At 37.1% G+C, this 23,817-nt stretch overlaps 1 protein-coding gene across 2 annotated transcripts in view; it reads left to right on the top strand.

The window, feature by feature from the left end:
- Dhc93AB (Dynein heavy chain at 93AB) overlaps window positions 1–23,817 on the top strand; it is a 584,738-nt gene that overhangs the window by 421,048 nt on the left and 139,873 nt on the right. For both annotated transcript variants that reach the window (XM_083127975.1, XM_083127974.1), the window contains 2 exons: window positions 1,673–1,806; window positions 20,736–20,864. In XM_083127975.1, the coding sequence (XP_082984101.1) occupies window positions 1,673–1,806; window positions 20,736–20,864 (263 nt within the window). The remainder of the gene's footprint in view (window positions 1–1,672; window positions 1,807–20,735; window positions 20,865–23,817) is intronic.

Below are 23,817 nucleotides of genomic sequence, written 5' to 3'. Positions count from 1 at the left end.
TATGTAGGCTAGGCTACGGTACGCCACATGTCTGTGAGATGAGTTCCAGACTGCATCGCTAGGTGGCAGCACTGGCAAGGAAGGGAGGTTGTGCATGTGCAATGTGCCTCCAAGGTGCCAGTCATTCAGTGAGGCGAGTCATGGCGTTCACAATACCAGCCAGGTGCCACAAAGGAAGCTCAGCATTCCCAACCCATTTGTGCAATCATGTCCATACTGTGTCCAGCAATGTGCGGACGTGCATTGTCTTGCAGTAGGATGACACTTTGTGACAAGAAGCCACGCCGCTTGCGCCTGATTGCAGGTCTCACCTCGTTCCGCAAGATGTCAGAGTACAGAGCAGCGTTCATGACACTGTGAACGCCATGACTCACCTCAATGAATGACTGGCACCTTGGAGGCACATTGCACATACACAACCTCTCTTCCCTGCCAGTGCTGCCACCTAGCAATGCGGTCTGGAACTAGTCTTGCAGAAATGTGGCGTACACCAACCTGGCTTACACATCCCGTAACTTCCATCGCTCTGTCACACTATTTCGCTTTTTCACGGCATTAATCTGGTTATTTATTGATCGTACGAAATATATTGTATTATACAAATATATTATTGTATAAGTTTCAGGTTAAAGTATGGAGGAGATTGTGCATTTTTACCTCCCATATTTTCTAATTAATATTGCCATCCAGGATGTAATGGTACTACGTGCTTGTTTAAGTTACTTTTTGTTAATATAATATTGAATGATTCTTCAATATTCAATTCTGTGTATCCTTTTAACAGTATTAATATATTTACATTTGACTATTTTAGGTTTCTTAAAGGATGAGATAGATATACTAAGCACATTGCCAACATAAAGGGAAATAAAGAAAAATGGAACTCACCCAACATGTTATGGGATAAAAATACCAAATAAAAGAATGTGAATTTATAGATAATTCAAAATGATTTGAGAAATTAATGATAAACAATCATTGAATATTTTAACAAAGGCCTAAACTGACATGCAGGATCATTACTTTCAAGATGGTAACCCTTATTAGAAAATATCACACGAGACCAAAATGCACCACTTGCATACTTGAATCTGAAATTTCATAAATATTATAGACATTAAAGGGGTTAACAAAATGCTAGTTGGAAGAAATATACTGTGAAGATTAATAAAAAAAAATGTAAAATGTGTACTTCTTAATAATATCTCGTGGGGTTTGTGCAGTGATTTCTGTTTTAATAAAATTTGATGCAAATCTTATATGTAGGACTAAGCTGATACCACTTGGAACAAATATTGATAACTGCCATTATTCATACTGATTCTCAATTATACCGATGCTTGAAGATTGTAACCATCAATAGATGCTGAGAATATTGCTCAGTGTACTAGTGTTTTACTTTAAAATATTTAAAGAATTACTTTGTAATATATAAAATAACTGGCATTAAGCAGTAAAATACTGTTGTTCACAATAATGGTGAGAATTAAATAAAAATTTCTAATTTTGTGTAATTTTCAGGGTAATTAGATTACGCAAAAAATGCCATGCAGCATGTTTGCAGACCTTGTCTAAAACCAAAACTCCAGTACCAATACATCAACATTGGTTTGAGCCCTAGTTACATGTGGAAATATTTTAATTTTATTCCTAATCTTTTGAATATTTACAGCTGATGAGGAAGAGAGGAAAGTAGCCATTATTGCAGCTGAAGTAAGTAAGAAACAGCAAGACTGTGAAGCTGACTTAGCCAAAGCGGAACCTGCTCTTATAGCTGCTCAGGAAGCCTTGAATACACTGAACAAGGTAAGTTAAATGCTATGTTTGTTGGATGGCAAGTGACATGAAATGCAGGAATTATACTAGAAATTGATAGAATGATTCACTGTTCCTAGTAATCAACAGGGGTCCCAGGTTTGTTCCTAATGATCGCACATTTCACATTGGTTCATAACTGTAAGTCCAGTGTCAATTAGTCTTTCTAAGCATGAAGTGCACTTAATGTAGAATTCACACCGAAGAGACACACGACATGCGACATGAGACATGTGTCACTTGGAAGCAAACCCTCAGTAATCAATGCAACCTTTCGAACAGAGGTTGGTGCACTCAGATAACTGCCTGCAGTTCCTAAATATATAATACCTGACACATTTCTGCGAAACAGGTGCCATGAAGGAACCAAATGTCCTTTGACGATTTCCTGGCCTCCCTCTCTCTGCATGCCTCGTGCCTGCAACCTCTTTGGCGGGAGAATATGAAGGTTAAGTAAAAGCAGATGCGTTTCGCACACTTTGTCTGGAACTTTTCAGTTGAAGTTTGCATTGGGTTGGCCAGTTACGGTCAGTTATCTCTGGTGAATCACCCCGGTGCATCGAAACAGTGCGTCTGTCGACTACCACGTCGTGTCATTATTACCAGTCAAATTTTGATTACGAAAAGGTCATTGCAAGGGAAGGGTCGAAGTTTTTTTTGAGGTAAGCACTAAGCACTAAGCAGTAGAATAAAATTTTCCTTGATCATTTACATGAAAGGAAACGATTGTAGTAAAAACGCCAAAACTAAAAACTTAACAACAAGGTGTTTGATTTCCAGGGAAGCACACACATGATTCCTTCATTCATGAATATCATCATCATATGCTAGCAATAGCGCAAACTTCTGTAACAAGTTCTACAGTATTCACCTCTGTGTGAACGTAAGACTTTTAAAACGGAATGTAAATATGTGATCGCATGATGCTCTGCAACACATCGCACTGGCTGGAGGAAGGATTGGGTGATGGTGCATTTCGGGCACTCGCCAGAGGTCCAGCGCTTCAGAGTGTCCCATGCCAGATAAAAATAATTGCTTGTGCCCAGTTTATTGCAGGTTTATATGGCCTGGCTTGGTGGTTCCAATAAAGCAACTAATTTGATTTTTTCATAAATTCATGGATTGTTTCGACATACTTAAAATTATCCAAAATTACTTAAATAATATTGTAAACAAGTTCTAAATTAAAATCGTGTATTTCAATCAACTATAGTTCATATTCATGATGAAAGTTGTGCAAATTACTCACAATTATAATTATAATAAAATATGTTAAAAACTTACGTTTTGCGAGTATCTATACTGCTTCTGCTACGTTTCGGGACGCCACTGCTCCCTTCTTCAGGCTGTTCACTTTTAGGTTATGCTCAATTCATAACCTCGTCGACCTTTTATTAGGTATAGGATATGGGATTGGTTAAGTGTGTGTGGTTAAACAGTACATACTTAACACCCATAACAGGTGTGCGTCAATTTTACCATGCTGTTTTCCTGATTAAAACTGCCCCTTGTGACGTTAAAACTTTAAAACTAAATAGCCACGGCCCGCGTGTGCTGCAATTGCAATACTTCAAGTTTTCCTCGTAGAGCGTGAGGTCGGGCGCCTCCCCTCTCCTTCCCCTCCAGTCTTTCCCCCCTCTCCCCCTCCTTTCCAGTTCACGCAAAGTCAAGTGAGAATTCCTCTTCCATTTGAGCTTGGCATGCTACTTCCGGGGTTACGTTAAAACCTATTTTTACGTATTCCTTCCCATCCCACTTTTTGAACATTTTCCCCCACATCTCGTCGATATTCCCATCGTCTCTGTTTAATTTATTCTCTCTTCCCTTACAAATATATGACCCTTCATATACATTCCTTCTTAAAGGTTTTTCTTCTTCCCTAAGCACTTTCCGTTTGGTGATAATGTGGCCTTCGTCAAGGATATGTTCGGAGAGCCCGGTTTTGGGAACCCCCTCTCTTATATCTTTGTCATGCTCTCCCCACCGTATATTCATGCTTCTTCCTGTTTGACCCACATATTCCTTCCCGCATTGGCAAACTATTCCGTACACCCCCTTCATCCCTCCCTCATTTATTTCTTCCTCTTGTCCATCTTTCTTATACCCGGTGAAATGCTTTTCCAAAGTTTTTGGATTTGGAGCTCTCATCCCACACCTTACACCATACCCTCTTACAAGTCTTTCAATTTTTTCTGATATTCCGGGAAAGTATGGAATGCCTACATATTTATATTCCCCCTCTTCGTCCCTAACTTCTTCTTCTTTTCCTTTATGGTCTTTCTTCCTTTTATTCCTTTCTAATTCTTTCCCGTATGTGACTTTAGCTTTACCTAAATTCCCCTTTAACTCTTCTTCTCTGTACCCGTTCCTCTTTCCTATTTTCATTACCCATTCTATCTCTTTACGCAAATCTGCTTGGTTGTTACATAATCTGTGAGCTCGCAAGAAGAAGTTATTCTTTGTTCTGTTGGCGTGGGCCGATTCTTTGTTGATGTATAGATCTCCCGATAATGCCTTATGGTGAACCCCTGTGTAAATTTTCTTTAGAATGGGTAATGAAAATAGGAAAGAGGAACGGGTACAGAGAAGAAGAGTTAAAGGGGAATTTAGGTAAAGCTAAAGTCACATACGGGAAAGAATTAGAAAGGAATAAAAGGAAGAAAGACCATAAAGGAAAAGAAGATGAAGTTAGGGACGAAGAGGGGGAATATAAATATGTAGGCATTCCATACTTTCCCGGAATATCAGAAAAAATTGAAAGACTTGTAAGAGGGTATGGTGTAAGGTGTGGGATGCGAGCTCCAAATCCAAAAACTTTGGAAAAGCATTTCACCGGGTATAAGAAAGATGGACAAGAGGAAGAAATAAATGAGGGAGGGATGAAGGGGGTGTACGGAATAGTTTGCCAATGCGGGAAGGAATATGTGGGTCAAACAGGAAGAAGCATGAATATACGGTGGGGAGAGCATGACAAAGATATAAGAGAGGGGGTTCCCAAAACGGGGCTCTCCGAACATATCCTTGACGAAGGCCACATTATCACCAAACAAAAAGTGCTTAGGGAAGATGAAAAACCTTTAAGAAGGAATGTATATGAAGGGTCATATATTTGTACGGGAAGAGAGAATAAATTAAACAGAGACGATGGGAATATCGACGAGATGTGGGGGAAAATGTTCAAAAAGTGGGATGGGAAGGAATACGTAAAAATAGGTTTTAACGTAACCCCGGAAGTAGCACGCCAAGCTCAAATGGAAGAGGAATTCTCACTTGACTTTGCGTGAACTGGAAAGGAGGAGGAGAGGGGGGAAAGACTGGAGGGGAAGGAGAGGGGAGGCGCCCGACCTCACGCTCTACGAGGAAAACTTGAAGTATTGCAATTGCAGCACACGCGGGCCGTGGCTATTTAGTTTTAAAGTTTTAACGTCACAAGGGGCAGTTTTAATCAGGAAAACAGCATGGTAAAATTGACGCACACCTGTTATGGGTGTTAAGTATGTACTGTTTAACCACACACACTTAACCAATCCCATATCCTATACCTAATAAAAGGTCAACGAGGTTATGAATCGAGCATAACCTAAAAGTGAACAGCCTGAAGAAGGGAGCAGTGGCGTCCCGAAACGTAGCAGAAGCAGTATAGATACTCGCAAAACGTAAGTTTTTAACATATTTTATTATAATTATAGTTCATATGCAATATTCGTTTAATTATAGAGTGAAGTCAGGAAGTGGAAATGTTATTTTATTATGAAACAATATAAATTCGCCACAGCATCAAAATTCAATGAAAAGTAGACCAAAAGGAATTATGATAGAGAATGTTATTGCATATGATTAAAATTTGCCACATTGGCTCAGTCGGTAACGCGTCTGACTACCATGCTCAAGGTCCCGGGTTCGATCCCCGGCCGGTTCAAATCCAGGAACTTTTCTAACGCTGGAAGCGGCTCCGGCGCCCACCCAGCGTCGAATGACATGGGTACCTTGGGGAAACCCTGAGGGCTAAAGGCGGTCAGGGGCGTGATGCTGATCACATCACCCCCACTCACGACCCGATCAAGAAAGTGTGGGGTGTTACCCCACACCCCCTATACGCCTTCATGGCATGGTGCTAAGCACAGGGGAGCACTTTACTTTTTTTTTTTTACATTCTACCAATAGTTAGATATTGAACACACAGAGTTTTGTAATTAAATATAATGAACATCGAACCATGAAATGAAACACCAATTTATAAGGTCACATAATTCTTGGTTTTAACCTTCAACATGTTCTGCTTATTGCTCTTAGTTAGTAGCACGAAATTGTGATTTTATAGAACACCTGTACTTCAGACTAAGGAACAAAAATCATTGATTTTTTTCAGATTTCTGAAATATTTTGGTTGTAGGTTTTTTTTGTATATTGTATGCTCCCACCTAGGGCTGGCCCTGGAAGGAGTTAAGATTTGCTTTACCAGCCTTTCCAAGAACCATGTGACTATTAGAAATTTTGAAAAAAGAAACATAGTTTTTAAAGAGAATTAAGACTATTTTCAATGGATTGTATCATCCTTTAACTGTTTATTTGGAATAATTTAGTGACAGTTCCAAGAACAATTTAATATTACAAAAACTGGCTGTTTACCATCGACATTAAAGGGATAGGGTTCGATTCCTATGGAGAGGGGACAATTTCACCACTTCGGAACTATATATACCCAGCTCTAAACAATTGACAATATCTGTGACATTCTTGAAAATCCATGCCAGTTTTGAAAAGTTTTTCTAACGTCACTTAATTATAAAATGAGATTTACCGCAACAGCGAGGAGATCCCAATTTTAAATAACCTATATTCCTAAATATCACATGCAAATTTCTCTTTTGCGAATGAAAGTTCTTTAAACTACCAGGTTATTTACTACTGGAGTCTTCACTGTTGAAAAACCGGCAATGAAACTGGAGAGAAATGTCCTTGTCTATTAATTGTTAAAGGTGCAACATAAAAGTAAAATATAACTGAACAGTCTGGCATCTTTAATCAGCCGAAAGCCATCGGCAGCAATTTAGAACAATTGTACCCATATGGAATCTTACAACCTGCCACTCAGGGAAGCATATACAAAACCTGCAAGTTACATTATCCCCTCTTCTACATGGAATATCAATGCAAAATTGAAACCAGACAATTTTTTAATTTTAGTTCTTGCGTTTATGATTCCCAAAAATTACATAACAGTATTTCCGTTTCACATTTCTTGATTTTAAGTAGTGTCGATAAGAAAGTTCCTTTAATTCAAACAGTATAGCTCTCATGAATTTCGAGCTTTGAAAATGCATTCTTTTTTATAAATGATTTTGCAACGTACTCCAGTTGGACACCAGTCGTGAGAAAGTTACTCCGCTACTCCTTTAGTCGGGAACATGAGAATCTTTGCAAATCATCAGGGCTTGCTGGGCAGAAAAGAAACACAACACAGTATTCAAAGTTAAACGTAGTTTTATAAGCACTTATATTTCCTATCGTATGTGTACTTACAAGCAAGGCACAGATTTGCTTACGTTTCTGCCTGAAGAGGAACAATTCTATATCATATTAAATCACATGACAATCACTAAAGACACTTGCATATAGAATTAACGTTAGACAAGACAAACAAATACACGAAAGTTTCTGTACTTAATTATTATTTCGAGTATAGCCAGAATGAAACGAAAATAGTTACCAATTACATTATTCCGGCATTCCATTAACTGTTACCATGTTCTTGTTGATTTCTCCCCTTCACATGTTTTACAAACTCAGTCTGTCGTTAGGTGAGAAACATTCAGGTGGGTTCACTTCCTCTGATGACATGAGAAAGTGACGTCAACACGAACAGATTATGACGTATTTATAAACATCTATGCCAGTTCCATACACAACTGTATAAATCTAACTATAGTTGTCTGTGACAACTTGCACATTATTTGAGGTAAGAAACATTTTTAAAATCTTAACGTATTACAAATATAAAACCTTAAACTCTCAGGTTCGTTACAATTGCCCCTCGTCCGGGGAAAATTTTTGAAGAAATTGTAATTTACAAGTTCTGAAAATTTTTTTGAGTAAACAATGAAACTTTAAATACAGAAATTATCTTGACACTAAGTCAACTTCTCCAACCAATGCTTCTCTTCATTCGACAACAACTCAGAAGGAACGTAGTTTGTAGTATCCAAAACAGAATACAATCAAGGATAGTTAATCAGCCAATAAACAGTGAATTCAGGCAATGATTTATTCCATGATGGTTTAATAGAACAGCAGGCTTCCATATGTCTAGTTTCTTCTCCAGAAAGACTTTGTAGAAAACGGTATAGGGTTCGATAAGTGGTGAACTGAATCAGTACTTTCCTATAGCACTTCAAACTCAACACTCTTCTTGCTTCTGTGCTTCTAGAATAATGCCTTTAAATTCCACACCAGCAATATAATAACTCCTGCTTATAGGAATCAATCCAAATATTTACTATATGGACCTTCTCTAAGAGGTCTATGGATTTATACATCCCGATTCTATCCTCATCTTGGACCTTTCGGATGTACCGCACTAAATATATATCTGGAAAATCCTACTTCATTTGATCAGGAGTGGTAACAAACAACGCATCAGCTGCATTTTTCTTAATACTTATTTCTGCCTGGTGCAGGAAAAAGCATTCGCCAGAGGAAGTCAGAATCAAAACCTTCTTAAATGAATCCTTTGGTGCTAAAATTCAGACCACCGATTTCCAGTTCTATTTGTCTACCATCTAACACTCTCTTCTTGAGTCTTCTGGAAAATACACCAGGTTCACATACGGAATTTTTTTTTTCACTTGACTGCCTGAAGATACATTTTCGGTCAGTAAAAAGAATTTACATATAATCCTTGTATTTTACGTCCCGTCGAGTTCACTTGCCTAAACGAAGAGGAGGCCCTTAGAATAGGTCGACGTTTGTTTGACATGATTGGGATCGCTGGTTGTGCAGAAACTCTCTAGTAGTCTTCACTGCTTCTTCCCGCTCTGAGGCAACGTCATGTCTTGGTGAGAAGGAACCACAATTGTCACCTCTACGTGGTGGAGAGTACCGTCTGAGCGGACTACGGTTACGTCGTTCTTCGTAACGCCATCTGTCTGGAGAATTCTGCTCTTGTTCTGGACGAGGCCTGTAGAAATTGCCCTGTCTTTGGTTTTGATCTTGGTTGAAACCTCTCCTGCCTAATCCTCTGTTGAATCTTCGAGGGCGTGAGAAATTTCCTCCTCGACTCTCTGAATCAGTCTGGATATTCCGGATCTTAAAACTTTTATTGCCTGCAGCCTCTTTATTCTTAGTGTCTTCTTTATTCTTCCAGGCATCAGGGTCATCATAAATATCGAAGTCCTTTAAGAAGTGTGTCAATTCATCCACACTTCATGGAGCATGCACCAGACAAAGATTCCGAATGCGATACGGCAACTGTCCAATGATCAAATTAGGAACTTCACTCTCATTAAAATTGTCAGCCAGGTTTCTATACGCTGCGTAGACACTCCAGGCAAAACTTTCTAAGTTGTCGTGGGCCAGGCGAGAATACCTTCGGTTCCTCACAGCCGCTAGTTGTCTTTGTTTCCCCTTTTCTGATGCAAATTCATCCTTAAAGCGTGCACAGAAATCAGCATAATTCACAAAGTTGTCCATATTACCAGCTAACCAATGCTTAGCCTTGCCAGTGAAAACCCGAGGTAATAATTCCAATCTATAGTGCTCAGGCACTTGCATTAAGTCGAAACTGACATTTAATTCATGCAGATATCGTTCGGCAGATTGAGTTTCGATATCGCCTTTAAACTTTGGAATGTTAGCGATATCAGCCATTCTGGGCATCTTAAACTCTGTTCTGCGTCGAGGAGAAAAAACCTTCATTACTATCCTTTTCTCTAGGCCTCTTGCATCTATCAGAAGTTGTGGTATTTCCGGGGAAGAATGGGTTTGGAAGTACAACAGGAGGTTCATAGGCAGTAGCTTCTGGATTCAGTCCTCGGATTGGATCAGGCAGTATATCGGAAGAGGTTACTGGTCGAATCTGTAAATTATGGATCTTTTCCTGCAGTTCACTGACCCTACTTATAATTGTAACGGTCTGTTCCTGAATTTCTTGGCGAAGAGATACTTCCATCTTTTTAGCCTTCTCATGGAGAAAATTAACCTTTTCTCCAGCTGCCTTTATTTCAACTTTCTGTTCTTGCACTATATTTTCTATGAGTTCTGTTCGTTCACCAAAGGTTTTTAGCGCTACATTAAATGACTCTACAGAACTCTTTAATTCTTGAACTCTCTCTGGAGGGTCACATTCAGATTCTCTTCCAGACTGGACAATTTCAAGGCAGGTTTCCATATTCTTCTTCAATTGATCCTGTTCCTTCTCTATCTGTCCTTGCCGAACAGTTAAGAACTCTAGCTGCTCTTCCACAATTTCCTTTACCCTTTCGTCCACCTTTTCAGTGACTTTAATACTAAGCTTTTCTATCTCTCCTCTGATGCTCTCTACCTGTTCAAGTTTATGTTGAGAGAATAGAGCCTGTAACTCTGACCTTAATTTTATATCTTCCTGTATCCTCCTTTCTTCCTGGTTTTCAATCAATGCACGGAAAATATCTAAGTCTTCTTTTCTCTTTCTCTCTTCCTCCTCTTTCTCTTTTCTTCTCTTTTCTTCTTCCTCTTCTTTTTCCTTCTTTCTCCTTTCCTCTTCCTCCTCTTTCTCTTTCCTTCTCTTTTCTTCTTCTTCCTCTTTCTCTTTCCTTCTCTTTTCTTCTATAGACTCAACTATGAGTTTAAACTCCATCATCTCCTTCTTTTGAACTTTCTCTATCTGAGCCATCTCTTTCTTACGCTGTTTCTTCTCCTCTATCCTTTCCTTCTGTCTACGCTCCTCATCCTTGTGTCTACGGTCTTCATCCTCCTTTTCTTTCTGGTTTCGCTCTGCTTTATCTTTCATCAACCAATCAAGTAGCCAGTGATCTGATGAGGGTTTGGTAGGAACGCTCGGTTCTGGTTCTGTTTCTGGTGCTGACAAGCATGATGTGCATCGCATCTCTTTATTTGATGCCAACGTTACTTCCTGCCCATCACAACTACTATGAAACCTCTGCAAACATTGGCAACACTGGAAGAATTCCCTGTCATTGGTAAGATCATCACAGCATCCAAACTTGGTTTCTGCATCCATTGTCGTTCTTCTCTGCTTCGCAGATTCATTCCTGTCGCGTCTTTCTCCATTCTACAACACCGTCTATGGCTCTTACCAGTTAATACCTTCACTTCACTATCACACTTTTACCTTCGTGAATTCCAAGGACTTTCAATATCACCTTCGTGAATTCTATGGACGAACACTTTCAGTATGCACTAAATCGGGTATCACGTTTTAATTGCTAAAATAACTTTGCACTCAAGCCCCCATGATTGTACCAAAATAACTATGCACTCGTGCCCCGCGTTGGTATGCCAAAATAACTATGCAACGTACTCCAGTTGGACACCAGTCGTCAGAAAGTTACTCCGCTACTCCTTTAGTCGGTAACATGAGAATCTTTGCAAATCATCAGGGCTTGCTGGGCAGAAAAGAAACACAACACAGTATTCAAAGTTAAACGTAGTTTTATAAGCACTTATATTTCCTATCGTATGTGTACTTACAAGCAAGGCACAGATTTGCTTACGTTTCTGCCTGAAGAGGAACAATTCTATATCATATTAAATCACATGACAATCACTAAAGACACTTGCATATAGAATTAACGTTAGACAAGACAAACAAATACACAAAAGTTTCTGTACTTAATTATTATTTCGAGTATAGCCAGAATGAAACGAAAACAGTTACCAATTACATTATTCCGGCATTCCATTAACTGTTACCATGTTCTTGTTGATTTCTCCCCTTCACATGTTTTACAAACTCAGTCTGTCGTTAGGTGAGAAACATTCAGGTGGGTTCACTTCCTCTGATGACATGAGAAAGTGACGTCAACACGAACAGATTATGACGTATTTATAAACATCTATGCCAGTTCCATACACAACTGTATAAATCTAACTATAGTTGTCTGTGACAACTTGCACATTATTTGAGGTAAGAAACATTTTAAAAATCTTAACGTATTACAAATATAAAACCTTAAACTCTCAGGTTCGTTACAATTTGAACATTTAAATGCCTGTACACATAGCAAACTGCTTGTAAGGAACATGCTTTTAATGCCTGCAAGCAAGAATTTGACTTCCCTTGCGCTTGCATCTGACATTTTGAAATCATGGGGAGGGGAGGTTTCAGGTTCAAACCCTGTGCCATGCATGAGTCTGTTATTGTTGTTGTAGCATTATCTACTTAATCTAATCATAATTCATTCTTAATATTGCCATTAACTCAGGAAATAAAAGTCCGACAAAAATTGAATAAAAATATAATTTCCCCTTGTCGACCAGGCTAAATAAATAGGCTTTTGAGAGCTAGCTCCATTCTTATCATCAGCCCCGAACCCTTGATATATCGAGATATCAACATCATTCAGCAGCATAAAACATCAAGACATATTTTACGTAATACTTTTCTTTGTACCAGATGTCTCCTAAAATTTATTTATTTATTTTAATACGATAATCGGGAGTAATGCTACAGTATAAATTGGAATATTACAGTACTTCTCACTGGTAAGTTCTTTCACCTGCTGTTGAACTAGGGACCATTTAATTACAAGGATATATGTGTAGGGTGCCCAAAGGGAAGTTCAAAGGTTATCTAACCACCCTACAAGGAAAAATTACGGCTTACATTTCCCAACAAGAATCTGGCATGTGGTCCCACAGCCATTATAATCATCTATGGGGTTATGTGTTGTCCTTATGTGTGCTGAATGCCCCTTTTACAGCTTCAGCTCTTAGCAAAGATTTGGAGATTTTATGAAAGTTGTATATGTTTTAGTCATGGTAGGGAGTTCATCTCTGGTCGCCTATGTATGCATGTATGTATGTATGTGTGTGTATACACACACGCACGCCCGCACAAACACACTTATATATATATATATATATATATATATATATGTGTAAGAAAATAGATTGTAAAAATTGGTTGGTGGATTTAAGAACTTCCCCCCCCCTTTCCGAAATAAGTTCCGATGTCCCTGAATACCTTGCACAAATTTAACAACGTAATTTGCATGTAAGAATGTGTCTTGTTACTTTTTTTTTTTTTTTTTTTTTTGGAGTGACTAATAAACCGATTAATGCAATTATATCGATACCATCATGCAAACTGAGCAAAGAAACAAGTGTCGCTTACCGCGTGTCGTGTACATCTTGTCACTACAGTGTGAAACTCTCATGTCACGTGTCGCATGTCGTGTGTCTCTTTGGTATGAATTCTGCCTTGTAACGGTCTGCTTTGGTAATACAAAATAGTAAGCTACCAGAAATACAAATCTTAGAGGCCGAAATCAAAATAATGTTAATATTCACAGAACCCTTACAAAATTGCTAAGTTGGAAATGGCGGAAGGTATTTGCCATGTTGTTCACAGCACCTCAATTTCACTTGATGCAAAACTGGACCCAATAAATATACATGGCAAGCACTAAGCAGTGTGTAAGCAAGATACAAATTACAGGGTTCCCACACACCTGGAAAACCTGGAAATCTCAGGGAATTTGAAAAAAATACAAATCTCAGGGAAATCTCAGGGAAAATCTTGTAATTGATTAATGGTTCCCAATGAAACAAAACTAAGGGATTATAATATGCTCCTGTCTGTGGATAATCCAAGCTGTTGTAGCATTTCTCTTTCAGCAAGGAACTTGTATCTATTTGTTTGTCTTTTTCTTGTTTTTAAATGTGATTCCAGGGCTGGTGACCAAGTGTATACCCCCATAATTTTGCACTTTTTAAAATTTAATTAGCCGATTTCGATGTTTTACATGACGTAAAATATATTTCAAGATGTGGAAAATGCATAATAAAGATATCCAGTGTTCATCTGACTTCCCTTATTAGGGAGTAGTTTTAAGTTTTTGCTTCCTTCTTTTTTTTTTACAAAATAGTAAAAAAATGGAGTGTCCTGTTTAGGGAAATATATATTTTCTGCCATCTTTTGTGTACAATATTGTTGATTGTGTATTTACTGCATTTAGAACAGAATTTTAAGTATTTGCTTATGAATTATGTATTGTTCATAAATACTTGTCCATATTTTAAGTTTTTGATCATGTTCATCTATTGTTATAGTCAGTGCTCGAAAAATCTTCTTCAGAGCTAGGTGCCAGCTCTGAATATCAGGCGCCAGGAAACAACCTACTTGCAATTGTGCATACTAAGGTGTTTCAAAAGTTGCACAACCCAAACTTTGAAAATGTATATCTTGAAAACCGTAAGAGATATTTACACTGATTTTCTTGCATTATAAAGCCTCATCCATTTGAGATATTTTTCAATGCTAAAAAATTATCAGTTTACGCCACACAGAAAATTAGATAAATAAATAACTGGCGAAAGGCAGTGTTAAAACTTTTCCAGAAATGCATTTTTGAGTGAGAAAAATTTGTAAGAAATTATCAAAGGGTCATAATTGGATGTCTGATGCCACGTCAATCTGTCATTTGCAAAAAAAATATTGATCATGTGCAGCATTTGATTGATTTTTGACTGGCTATTTTATGGGTTGAGTGGTAACATTTTTGGGACATATCCTCCGTAAATGGCAACACTAGCAAGTCGAAATTTTGTCAACAGACACACGCAACATGTGCTTAAATATTGGCCATACTCCATGACATGGGTTAGGTGGTAGAACAGCCTCAGGCTGAACCTTGCCCACAGAAATAAAGAATGAAGATTCTTCAAAATTTTGTACATAATAGCAAATGATCACAGTCGCCAGGCTGAAAATTTTAGTCGCCACGACGACCTGGCGACCGGGATTTTTCGAGCCCTGGTTATAGTCATGACATGACATGTGAATTTTTACATGCGTATCACATGGCAATGCATATGTGGAAAGTGGGTTTTCTGTAAATAAGCAGGTTTTAATAGAAAACTTGAAAGAAGAGTCTGTTGTGGCTATTCGACAAGTTTATGATGCAGTGAAAGTTGTAGGAGGAGTGTCAAATGTAGAAGTAAGCAAAGATATGATCCAGAGTGTTAAAGGTGCACGTATTAGATACGAAGAAGCATTGCAGAAGATGAGAAAGAAATGTGATCACAAAGAAGACAAAAGGAAAGAAATGAAACGTAAAGCAAGGAGATCCGTGCTTTATAAGCCAAACAACAAAAGATGCAAGAAGAAGCAAAGGCTATTGCAAAACAATTTTAAAAAACTTGAAGCTTCTGAGAAGTAAAGTTTCTTAATTTGCTGTATCAGACATTAAGTACATTTCTTGTTTTATATTTCAGTCTCAGTAACTTATTAATTCCTTTTTAAATCGGTACTAATAATTGCCACTTCATTTTTATATGTTTTAAAAATTCCAATAATTTGTTTGTGTTAACTATTATTGTATGCATTACAGATTAATTGATATTGTATCCATTTATAAACATGTATGAAAAGTGTGAAAATATTTCAATGTTCTATATCAGATATGTTAGAAATTGTTCCAGAGTTTTTTGAAGTTCTAGAAAACTGGTCATCTTTGTTCTTAATTACATGCAAAGAAGTGTAATTTTATTTTATTATTGAACTAGTTTTGTTATTTGCATCAGAAAACAACAGTAATAAAGAAGGTGAGGATGGTATAGCTATGAGGGAAAATGGAGTAGGCCATTGTAAAATTATACTAGTCATTTAATGTGCATTCAATACTCTGGAAAAAATATGAGGATTCTGGAAAACTCAGGGAAATCTCAGGGAAAATGGATTTGGAGTTTGCGTGGGAACCCTGAAATTATTGCTTGTAAGAAGTGGGCTAAGCCAAGCTTCGTATTCTTATATAATTCACCTGCAAAATAAATGCTATGCAATATTTTCTTACGATTATCTATATTTATGCCTTCACCACTAACTACACATGTAATGTATGCCCACACTTGTTGGTTGATATGGCAAGGTCAAATTTTCGTACACGTACTTCAATTTATAACAATTTGACAACTTTATTCAATTATATCTTTCTTTAACAGTAACAATTATATTACTCGTAGATTCATCAACCTTAATATCTTTCAAAATAACAAATAGGCATTAAACAGCAAAGCGATGCAATTATTTTGTATAATATCGAATTCTGTACATTTTATAAATTTCACAATCAATGCAATTTTATGTGGTTGCATAACAAGAAAATTGTAACTTGCAAAAACAGTTCAATCACATAGTGTGCAAGTGCAAGTGCACATGAGCAATTACTTCGGGAAGTTCATTTTAATCCCACTAGCAAAGAAGAAGAATATTCAAAGTCTCGATGACCTTAGACCAATAAGCTTGCTGCCTGTCCAAAATTATTGAAAAAGTAGTGTGTCAGCAACTCACCAAATTTGTTGATGCGAACAATATGTTACCAGAATTACAGTCAGGTTTTCGCAGTAAACATAGTACTGCCACTGCACTCACAAAAGTAGTAGATGACTTCCTTTATTTCATGGATGAACGGAGTGCAGTCATACTAGTCCTCTTAGACCTTAGCAAAGCCTTCGATAGTGTACGGCATGATCTACTTTTAGCTAAACTCAGATATTATAACTTCAGCCCATTAGCAATCAAGTGGTTCAACTCGTATCTTACAGACAGACACCAGAAAGTACAAATGCCTGGCACTCCACTATCATTTTCAAAATCTGTGCCAATAAAAACTGGGGTGCCTCATGGATCAATATTGGGGCCACTATTGTTTACTTTATACACAGCAGACTTATCGAGAGTAATACAAACATGTACATATCATTTCTATGCTGATGACACACAGATATACCTACCTACCACGCCAATTACAGTTAGACGTGATGTTATGGTCCTCAACGATGAATTAAAAAGAATTTCCACCTGGTGTGATTCCAATGCACTGATTTTAAATCCCAAAAAATCCACATACATGTTACTGGGGAACAGACAAACAATTATGAACGACAAGTATAACGACATAGTCTTGAAGATACGTGGGACGTGCATACCGCATAAAACAACATCTAAAAACCTGGGTTTGGTGATTGATAGTTCTCTTGCTTGGACAGAACACATCAATGGACTGTGTAGAAAATCATTCTACATTCTCAGAAATTTATATAGGTCTCAAAATTATCTAACAGAAAAAGTTAAACTGAAACTCGTTGAGCTCTTATTGTGGTCACTCTTTGATTACTGTGATGTCGTTTATGGTCCTGGGGTCTCAGTCAGAGATAAAAGGAAAATTCAGGTGATGCAAAATTCTTCTATATGATTTGCATTGAACATAAGAAAATATGAACATATCCTGCCTCATTTGAACACAAAGAAAATATTAACAATGGACAGACGAAGGCATCTGCACTATATCACCTTCATAAACAAAATTTTGAAAGTAAGTAAACCAGATTATCTATTTAGAAAACTTAAAATAGTTACTCAAATACACTCACACTTCACGCGAGGGCATAACAAACTTTTTACATGTCATTACAGTACCGCCTTTTTCAAATCATCATTCTCGGTAAATGCAGTTTCAACCTGGAATAAATTACCCATAACAATAACTAACCAATCAACACTGCATGCTCTTAAATCCACAGCAAAGGACTATCTATTATGTAAACAGTTTGAATCTAGAAGCACACATGAATAAAAATGCATCCCACAATGTATTAATGTCAATGTAAGAATTTGATATTACCTCATGTCAAATATTTCTATTTTTGCACCATCAAAGATTAACAAATATGCATTTACGTGTACATGTGTGCGTGCCTATATATATATATTCTTAAAATTGTATTTAGAATTTAGTTTTATGTGTATACATATACTCATTAATTGTATCTTTACAGTTCTTATTTGATTTCAAATTGTCCATACGTTTTTCTTTCATCTTTCTTACTTATTTACTATTATTATTATTATTTTTGGTTTTGTTTCTTTTTTTCTTATTGGATATATATACCTTTTGTAACTAGACTGTATTCTGACAAGCGTTAGGTGGGAGAACAGCGTACGCTGAACCTCGCCCGCTCAATAAAGATATATTATCATTATTATTATTATTATTATTATGATTATTATATAACTACGTATCTCGAAACAAGGCATTTAGTAGAACGCGTATTAATCAACTGTAGAACAGGTTCGTGGAGGGTATCACTTGCACTACATCACTCTTTCCAATGCTAAAGGAGGTCAGTAAGATCGCATTATAACTAAATACTATGGACACACTTTAGAACTGTACTTTCATACCTTTTTCTAGAAGTTCAACACGATGTTCACTGGTACTTGGATAGCCTTCAGTCCTCTTTCCTTACGTATTCCAAAACTCGTAGATCGACGAGAAGAATTTGACCAATTTCTCGTATTTCGCCCACACGTAAATTTCGTACATCAGTATTTTCACATATTATCATCAAACTTTCATGTATGTTACATATTAGTTCATTGACGTTGCTTATAAATATGTGAACCATAGTCCCCTTCCATCTCACTTGCCAAATATAGGAAAGTCCACGCGATACAAATTCAAACTGCCATAACAGCAATAACAACTGCCCCTTTCTGATGCGTAATTCAAACTGTTCTTGACTGTGTGTGCTTGCTTCACACTGTATGTCAAGTTACGTCATGCCAACTGGCGTGATTAAAAAAGCAGCCGAAGTAGCATAACAGGTGCTGCCACCTATAGGAAATTTCCAGAACTACATCACTTTTCTTTAGTAATATGAGCAGATAACCGCAAGCAACACTTGGTTTTGAAACTTGTAGGATTTTCGGTAACTTTACAACAGATAAACCAGGTTTTTTACCGAAAATCGCTACACCCTAAAAGAGAACACTTCAAAATAACAAAATATATGTTAATAGTATATACAGACTTTCGTCTTACAACACTGACAAACTTTCACCGCATCTAGAATATATCAAGATGAACAATTTTTCTTAATAACATGTGCTTGTTAACGCCTTGTGTAGCTGCTACACTCTCTCGAATTACAGGCATTTTCTATCCTGTATGTATGCAGTCATACAGCACAGATTCGTGGTTGCCACTGACATATTTTTTCAGTTGAAAAAATGGGAAAACATTATTAGTATGCTACTAACAGACTGTGTGATCAATCAAGAAAATATTCCATGTATTGTGCATAAGAACTTGTACACAAAACTTATGTAAAGAGGGAGGGTTAAAGCCAGTGACTTCACCATGCTGATGTCTTTGCTATCATCAAGTAGTCTCTGTAGCATATTTTTGCTTTTAATAAGTTATCTGACAGAATAATAATTGATGGTATCAGCTATAGATCTGTGCTACGTGGTCCATACATCCAGAATAGAAAATGCCATTTTGAATGACCTATATCTTCAAAATGGGGCCTTAACAAGGAAAACGTTTCCAAGAAATATAGATTCTGATGTCCTGTACACAGTGTGAAAGTTTGTCAGCATTGTATATGTATGTTGTATAAGTCTGAATCCATACATACCACTTGGAAGAAATTTCAATTTTTCTAATCCATACTAATTCTGATACCAATCAACAACTATAATATCTAAAAAAGTATTTACAATGGGCAACTATTACATGCCAAACCAACACATAATTTTCCTTTGTAATATGAATTTTTTTTGCCAACACCAATATGCACCCCCATGGCACTTTTATCTTGAAATCAATGAGTGCCCAAGTTGGCTCCCTGGTGGAGCCACATTACACAGTAGTTCCGATCCCACTTTAAACTGTTGGTCTAGTCACAATTATTATATTTTCACATAACGTGGGCTTGAAAGAAACTTTGGCCAGTACCAATAAAGTACTCATATAAAAATTACTGATACTAGTAACCGATATTCTGCTGACCTGATATAAAATTGCAAGTGTCCATGAAGAACCTGAATGATTCAATAACATCCTTAATTAATGTAACTATGTGATTGCAACAGGTTTTGTTGTAGAAACAGATATTGCATATTTTAGATATTCACTTCACAAAACTAGGACATATGACTTATACCTTGATATTGATTAATGTAATATCAAAATGATTGAGTTTGCACTAATGGATAGGGTGCTTCAGAAATATTAGATTTGTAAAATCATCGGCAAATTTACTGATAAATTGATACACATATATTGGTCAATAGCAACAGAGTGGTGATATAAGAGAATAGCTCAACAGCTGATGAAATTAATGTTTCAATTTCACAAATGATGATCTTCATCACGGAGAGCAAAATGGATTGTGTTAAATGCTGGTGAGGATGGTAGGTATGAAAGGAACTACCAAAGTGCATTACATGTGGTACCATCTATGGAGCAATTCAGTTACTCAATGTTATAAAAGATGTGCCATGGAATTGCTTGAATATACCAAAGATGATGTTGACAGCTGATCTAATTTACAATCAATTTTAGATTCCCAGAACATGGGCTATGCTGCATCTAAGGTCCAATATGACCCTCACAAGCTTCCAAATTCATCCAGTAGATGGCATCACATGAAATGTACTTTGTTAGTTCCTTTCACACCACCAAATTCCTGGAATTCTCACCATTAACCTTTTTTTCCTACCCTGGAGAAGATTCTCATTTGTACAATTCTTGAAATATATTTCGTTAATCACCACAGATGTGCATTTTTCTTCTGTCTTATTAACATGTGTTCAATAATGTATACACTTGCCAAGAATGCATCATGTAAAAGCTTTTTTTTAAGCAAATTATCTTGTAAGTGTCTGTTTAATTCTCTATCATTTATGGTTCCAGGCAAATCTGACTGAACTGAAGTCCTTTGGTTCTCCACCTGGTGCTGTTACTAATGTCACAGCAGCTGTGATGGTTCTTCTAGCTCCAAATGGGAAGATACCCAAAGACAGAAATTGGAAAGCTGCTAAGGTAATTCTAAATACTCATTCGAGTTAAGTAATTGATTGATATGAACTATTGAAATGAAATAGCTTATAGCACACAGGAGATGTATAATAATAATAATACTGTGCTATGCTAGTGTACTGGTATGGATTGCCAGAACACCCACATTCATTACCTGGTCAAGCCACGATGTTCGTTTATCTTTTCAGTAAATTATTAACTGATTGATGTTCATTTACTAAAAATGAAATGAAGTGAATGCAGGAATACCCATGTTACAAATCAAAAGTGAATGTCAATGAAAATACATTTGGAAATCTTTATTATACATATGCAGTGATCCAATCAGTAGTTCATCAGACTGCTACATGGAGACCCGAGTTTATTTCCCAACATAGATCATATCAGGTGGGAATTTTTCTGGCAATGTCACTCCTTACAATGGCTCTGGGGTCTACACAACTTCTAATAAATGGGTACCTTGGAGCAACCCTATTGGATAAGATGACTTGAGCATGGTGCTGATCACATCACCTCAAAAAGGCCCGAGATTATGATAGTGTGGGAGTCTACCTCCACACCCCCTATATACCTCCATGGCATGTTGCAATGTGCAGGAGTATTCTTCAGTTCAAGGGATAGAAAATATTACAAAATAAATGTTTCATTTAAAAACATGCTATAAATATATGACCCAATATGTTTACCCTGATTTCTACTTGCTTTTTATTTAAGATGGCCAGTTCGCAAAGAATTAATTTGAGTACATTGTGTGAATCTTTCAGTCCATGGTGATGAAACAAGTGGTCTGTGAAGCGTTAAAGATGTGTTTTAGTTTCTGTGGTCTGTACATACAAATTATATATAAATAACAATAACCGCTTATTTAATTATACATTTTACATAGCGATAACTTGTTTAACTACTTATACAATTCTATGATTTTTCTCAGTCATTTTTTTTTAATTTAAAAGAGAAGCATTCTCCTGCTTTTCGCCATCATTTGATCTTTCTATTTTAACTTTTTTAAACTTTTTACATTTTAACCAGCATTGTGAGATTCTACGAGGGTCACTATTTATATTTTGAGCCTAACAATGAAAAAACAGGAATTTGGCATTGAAAACTGCTTTATTGTTTTTCGAAGTATTCTCCTTTATGGTCAATACACTTTTGCATTCGTTCGAACCATTTGTCAAAGCAGTTTTTCCAATCTTCTCGAGACACCTCCATAATATGGTTTTTGAACGCATCAATGGAATCTTCTGCCGACGAAAATCGTTGTCCACGCAATTTATTCTTGACATTCGGGAACAAGAAGAAGTCATTGGGTGCCAAATCAGGACTGTACGGCGGATGACCCATCAATTCGATTTTTTGACTGTTCATAAAGTCGGTTGTTAGACGAGATGTGTGACAGCTGGCATTGTCTTGATGAAGAATGATCCGACGGCGTTTGTTTGTTTTCCATATTTGACCGAAGACCTCTGGCAAACAAATTGTTGTGTACCATTCAGAGTTGACCGTTCTACGTTCCTCTAAAGGCACAGTTGCCACATGACCAGTTTTCCCGAAAAAACAGGCCACCATTTGTTTCGATGTGCTTCGAGCGCGAACAACTTTTGTTGGATTGGGTTCATCTTGAAACACCCATACAGTCGACTGCTGTTTACGTTCCGGCTCATATGCATATATCCATGATTCGTCACCTGTTACAATCTTATATACGTCTTTTGAAGCACCACGATTGTATTTATTGAGCATTTGTTTGCACCAATTGACGCGAGCGTCTTTTTGAGTTTTAGTCAAATTGTGTGGGATCCAACGAGAACATACCTTTCTCACAGCTAAATGATCATGTAATATTTTATATATGCTGGTGGAACTAATGCCTATGGTTGCCTCAATCTCACAGTATGTCACATGACGATCTTGCAGTATTAGGTTTTGCACAGCATCAATGTTTTCTTGAACAACAACTGATTTTTGACGACCTTCGCAAATCTCGTCGGTGAGCGAATGGCGGCCATGATTAAATTCGTTATACCAGCGTTTCACAGTGGCAAAGGATGGGGCTTCATCGCCAAATGTGGAAGTAAGTTGATCGATGCACTCTTGTCTTGATAATCCACGTCGAAAATCGTAAAAAGTCATCGCACAAAAATGTTCACGAGTTAATTCCATTTTATTGTTGTCGCGCAATCTCCAAGGCAACATAAACAACACAAGTGAAGCTATTGACAAAACATTTGAAGTACGTTATGGTCAATAATGCCAGACGATTTCGTGCAAACGTCAAATCGCGCCTAACTTCAATCAGTATTGCCAAGGCTCAAAATATAAATAGTGACCCTCGTAAAAGTGAACTTCTGAAAAGTCTGAAGAAGGTGTTTGGAACAGAACTAAAAAACATGCTTCAAAAAATGAACCATTTCTGTGCACTTCCTTATATCTTTTCTTATTAAAAAATGGAGATCATTTCAGGATGACAGAGTATGAGAAACTTGCATGTCATATTTCTGCCTGACAGTCTTTACTTTCAGAGGCCCATCCCACAAAATAGAAACTAGGCCAGTTAAGCCATCATATTCTCCTTTTATAACATCATTAAGCCTTGTTTCCATGATATGAAAAACTCAATATGCTGAGCAAGGCAGAAATTTATTTTATTATAAAACATAAACTAAACGTATCATTTCAACCTTCTAGCAAGGTCTTCTTCAGACTCTGCACCAAGTACAAATGTAACAAGGTACAAAACAGGACGATATATATACACGAAAATTACTCTCCTCCAGACTATTAGAAAGTTGTTTTCCTGGAACATTCTAGCAGGTGGCCTTCCCTTGTCAACTGTACTTTCACCTGACCAGCGAATTAGCTAAACATTTTCTTTCATCTGGAATGTGGTTGGACCCTTTATCTCACTCACTTTTCCTTTCTTTCTTCATTCTTCTTCCTTCTTCTCTCCTCTTTC

Source organism: Lepisma saccharinum, chromosome 9 (assembly GCF_977018435.1).
Source record: "Lepisma saccharinum chromosome 9, izLepSacc3.1, whole genome shotgun sequence".
NCBI classification, from domain to species: domain Eukaryota; kingdom Metazoa; phylum Arthropoda; class Insecta; order Zygentoma; family Lepismatidae; genus Lepisma; species Lepisma saccharinum.
This window is presented reverse-complemented; position numbering and strand designations above follow the sequence as displayed.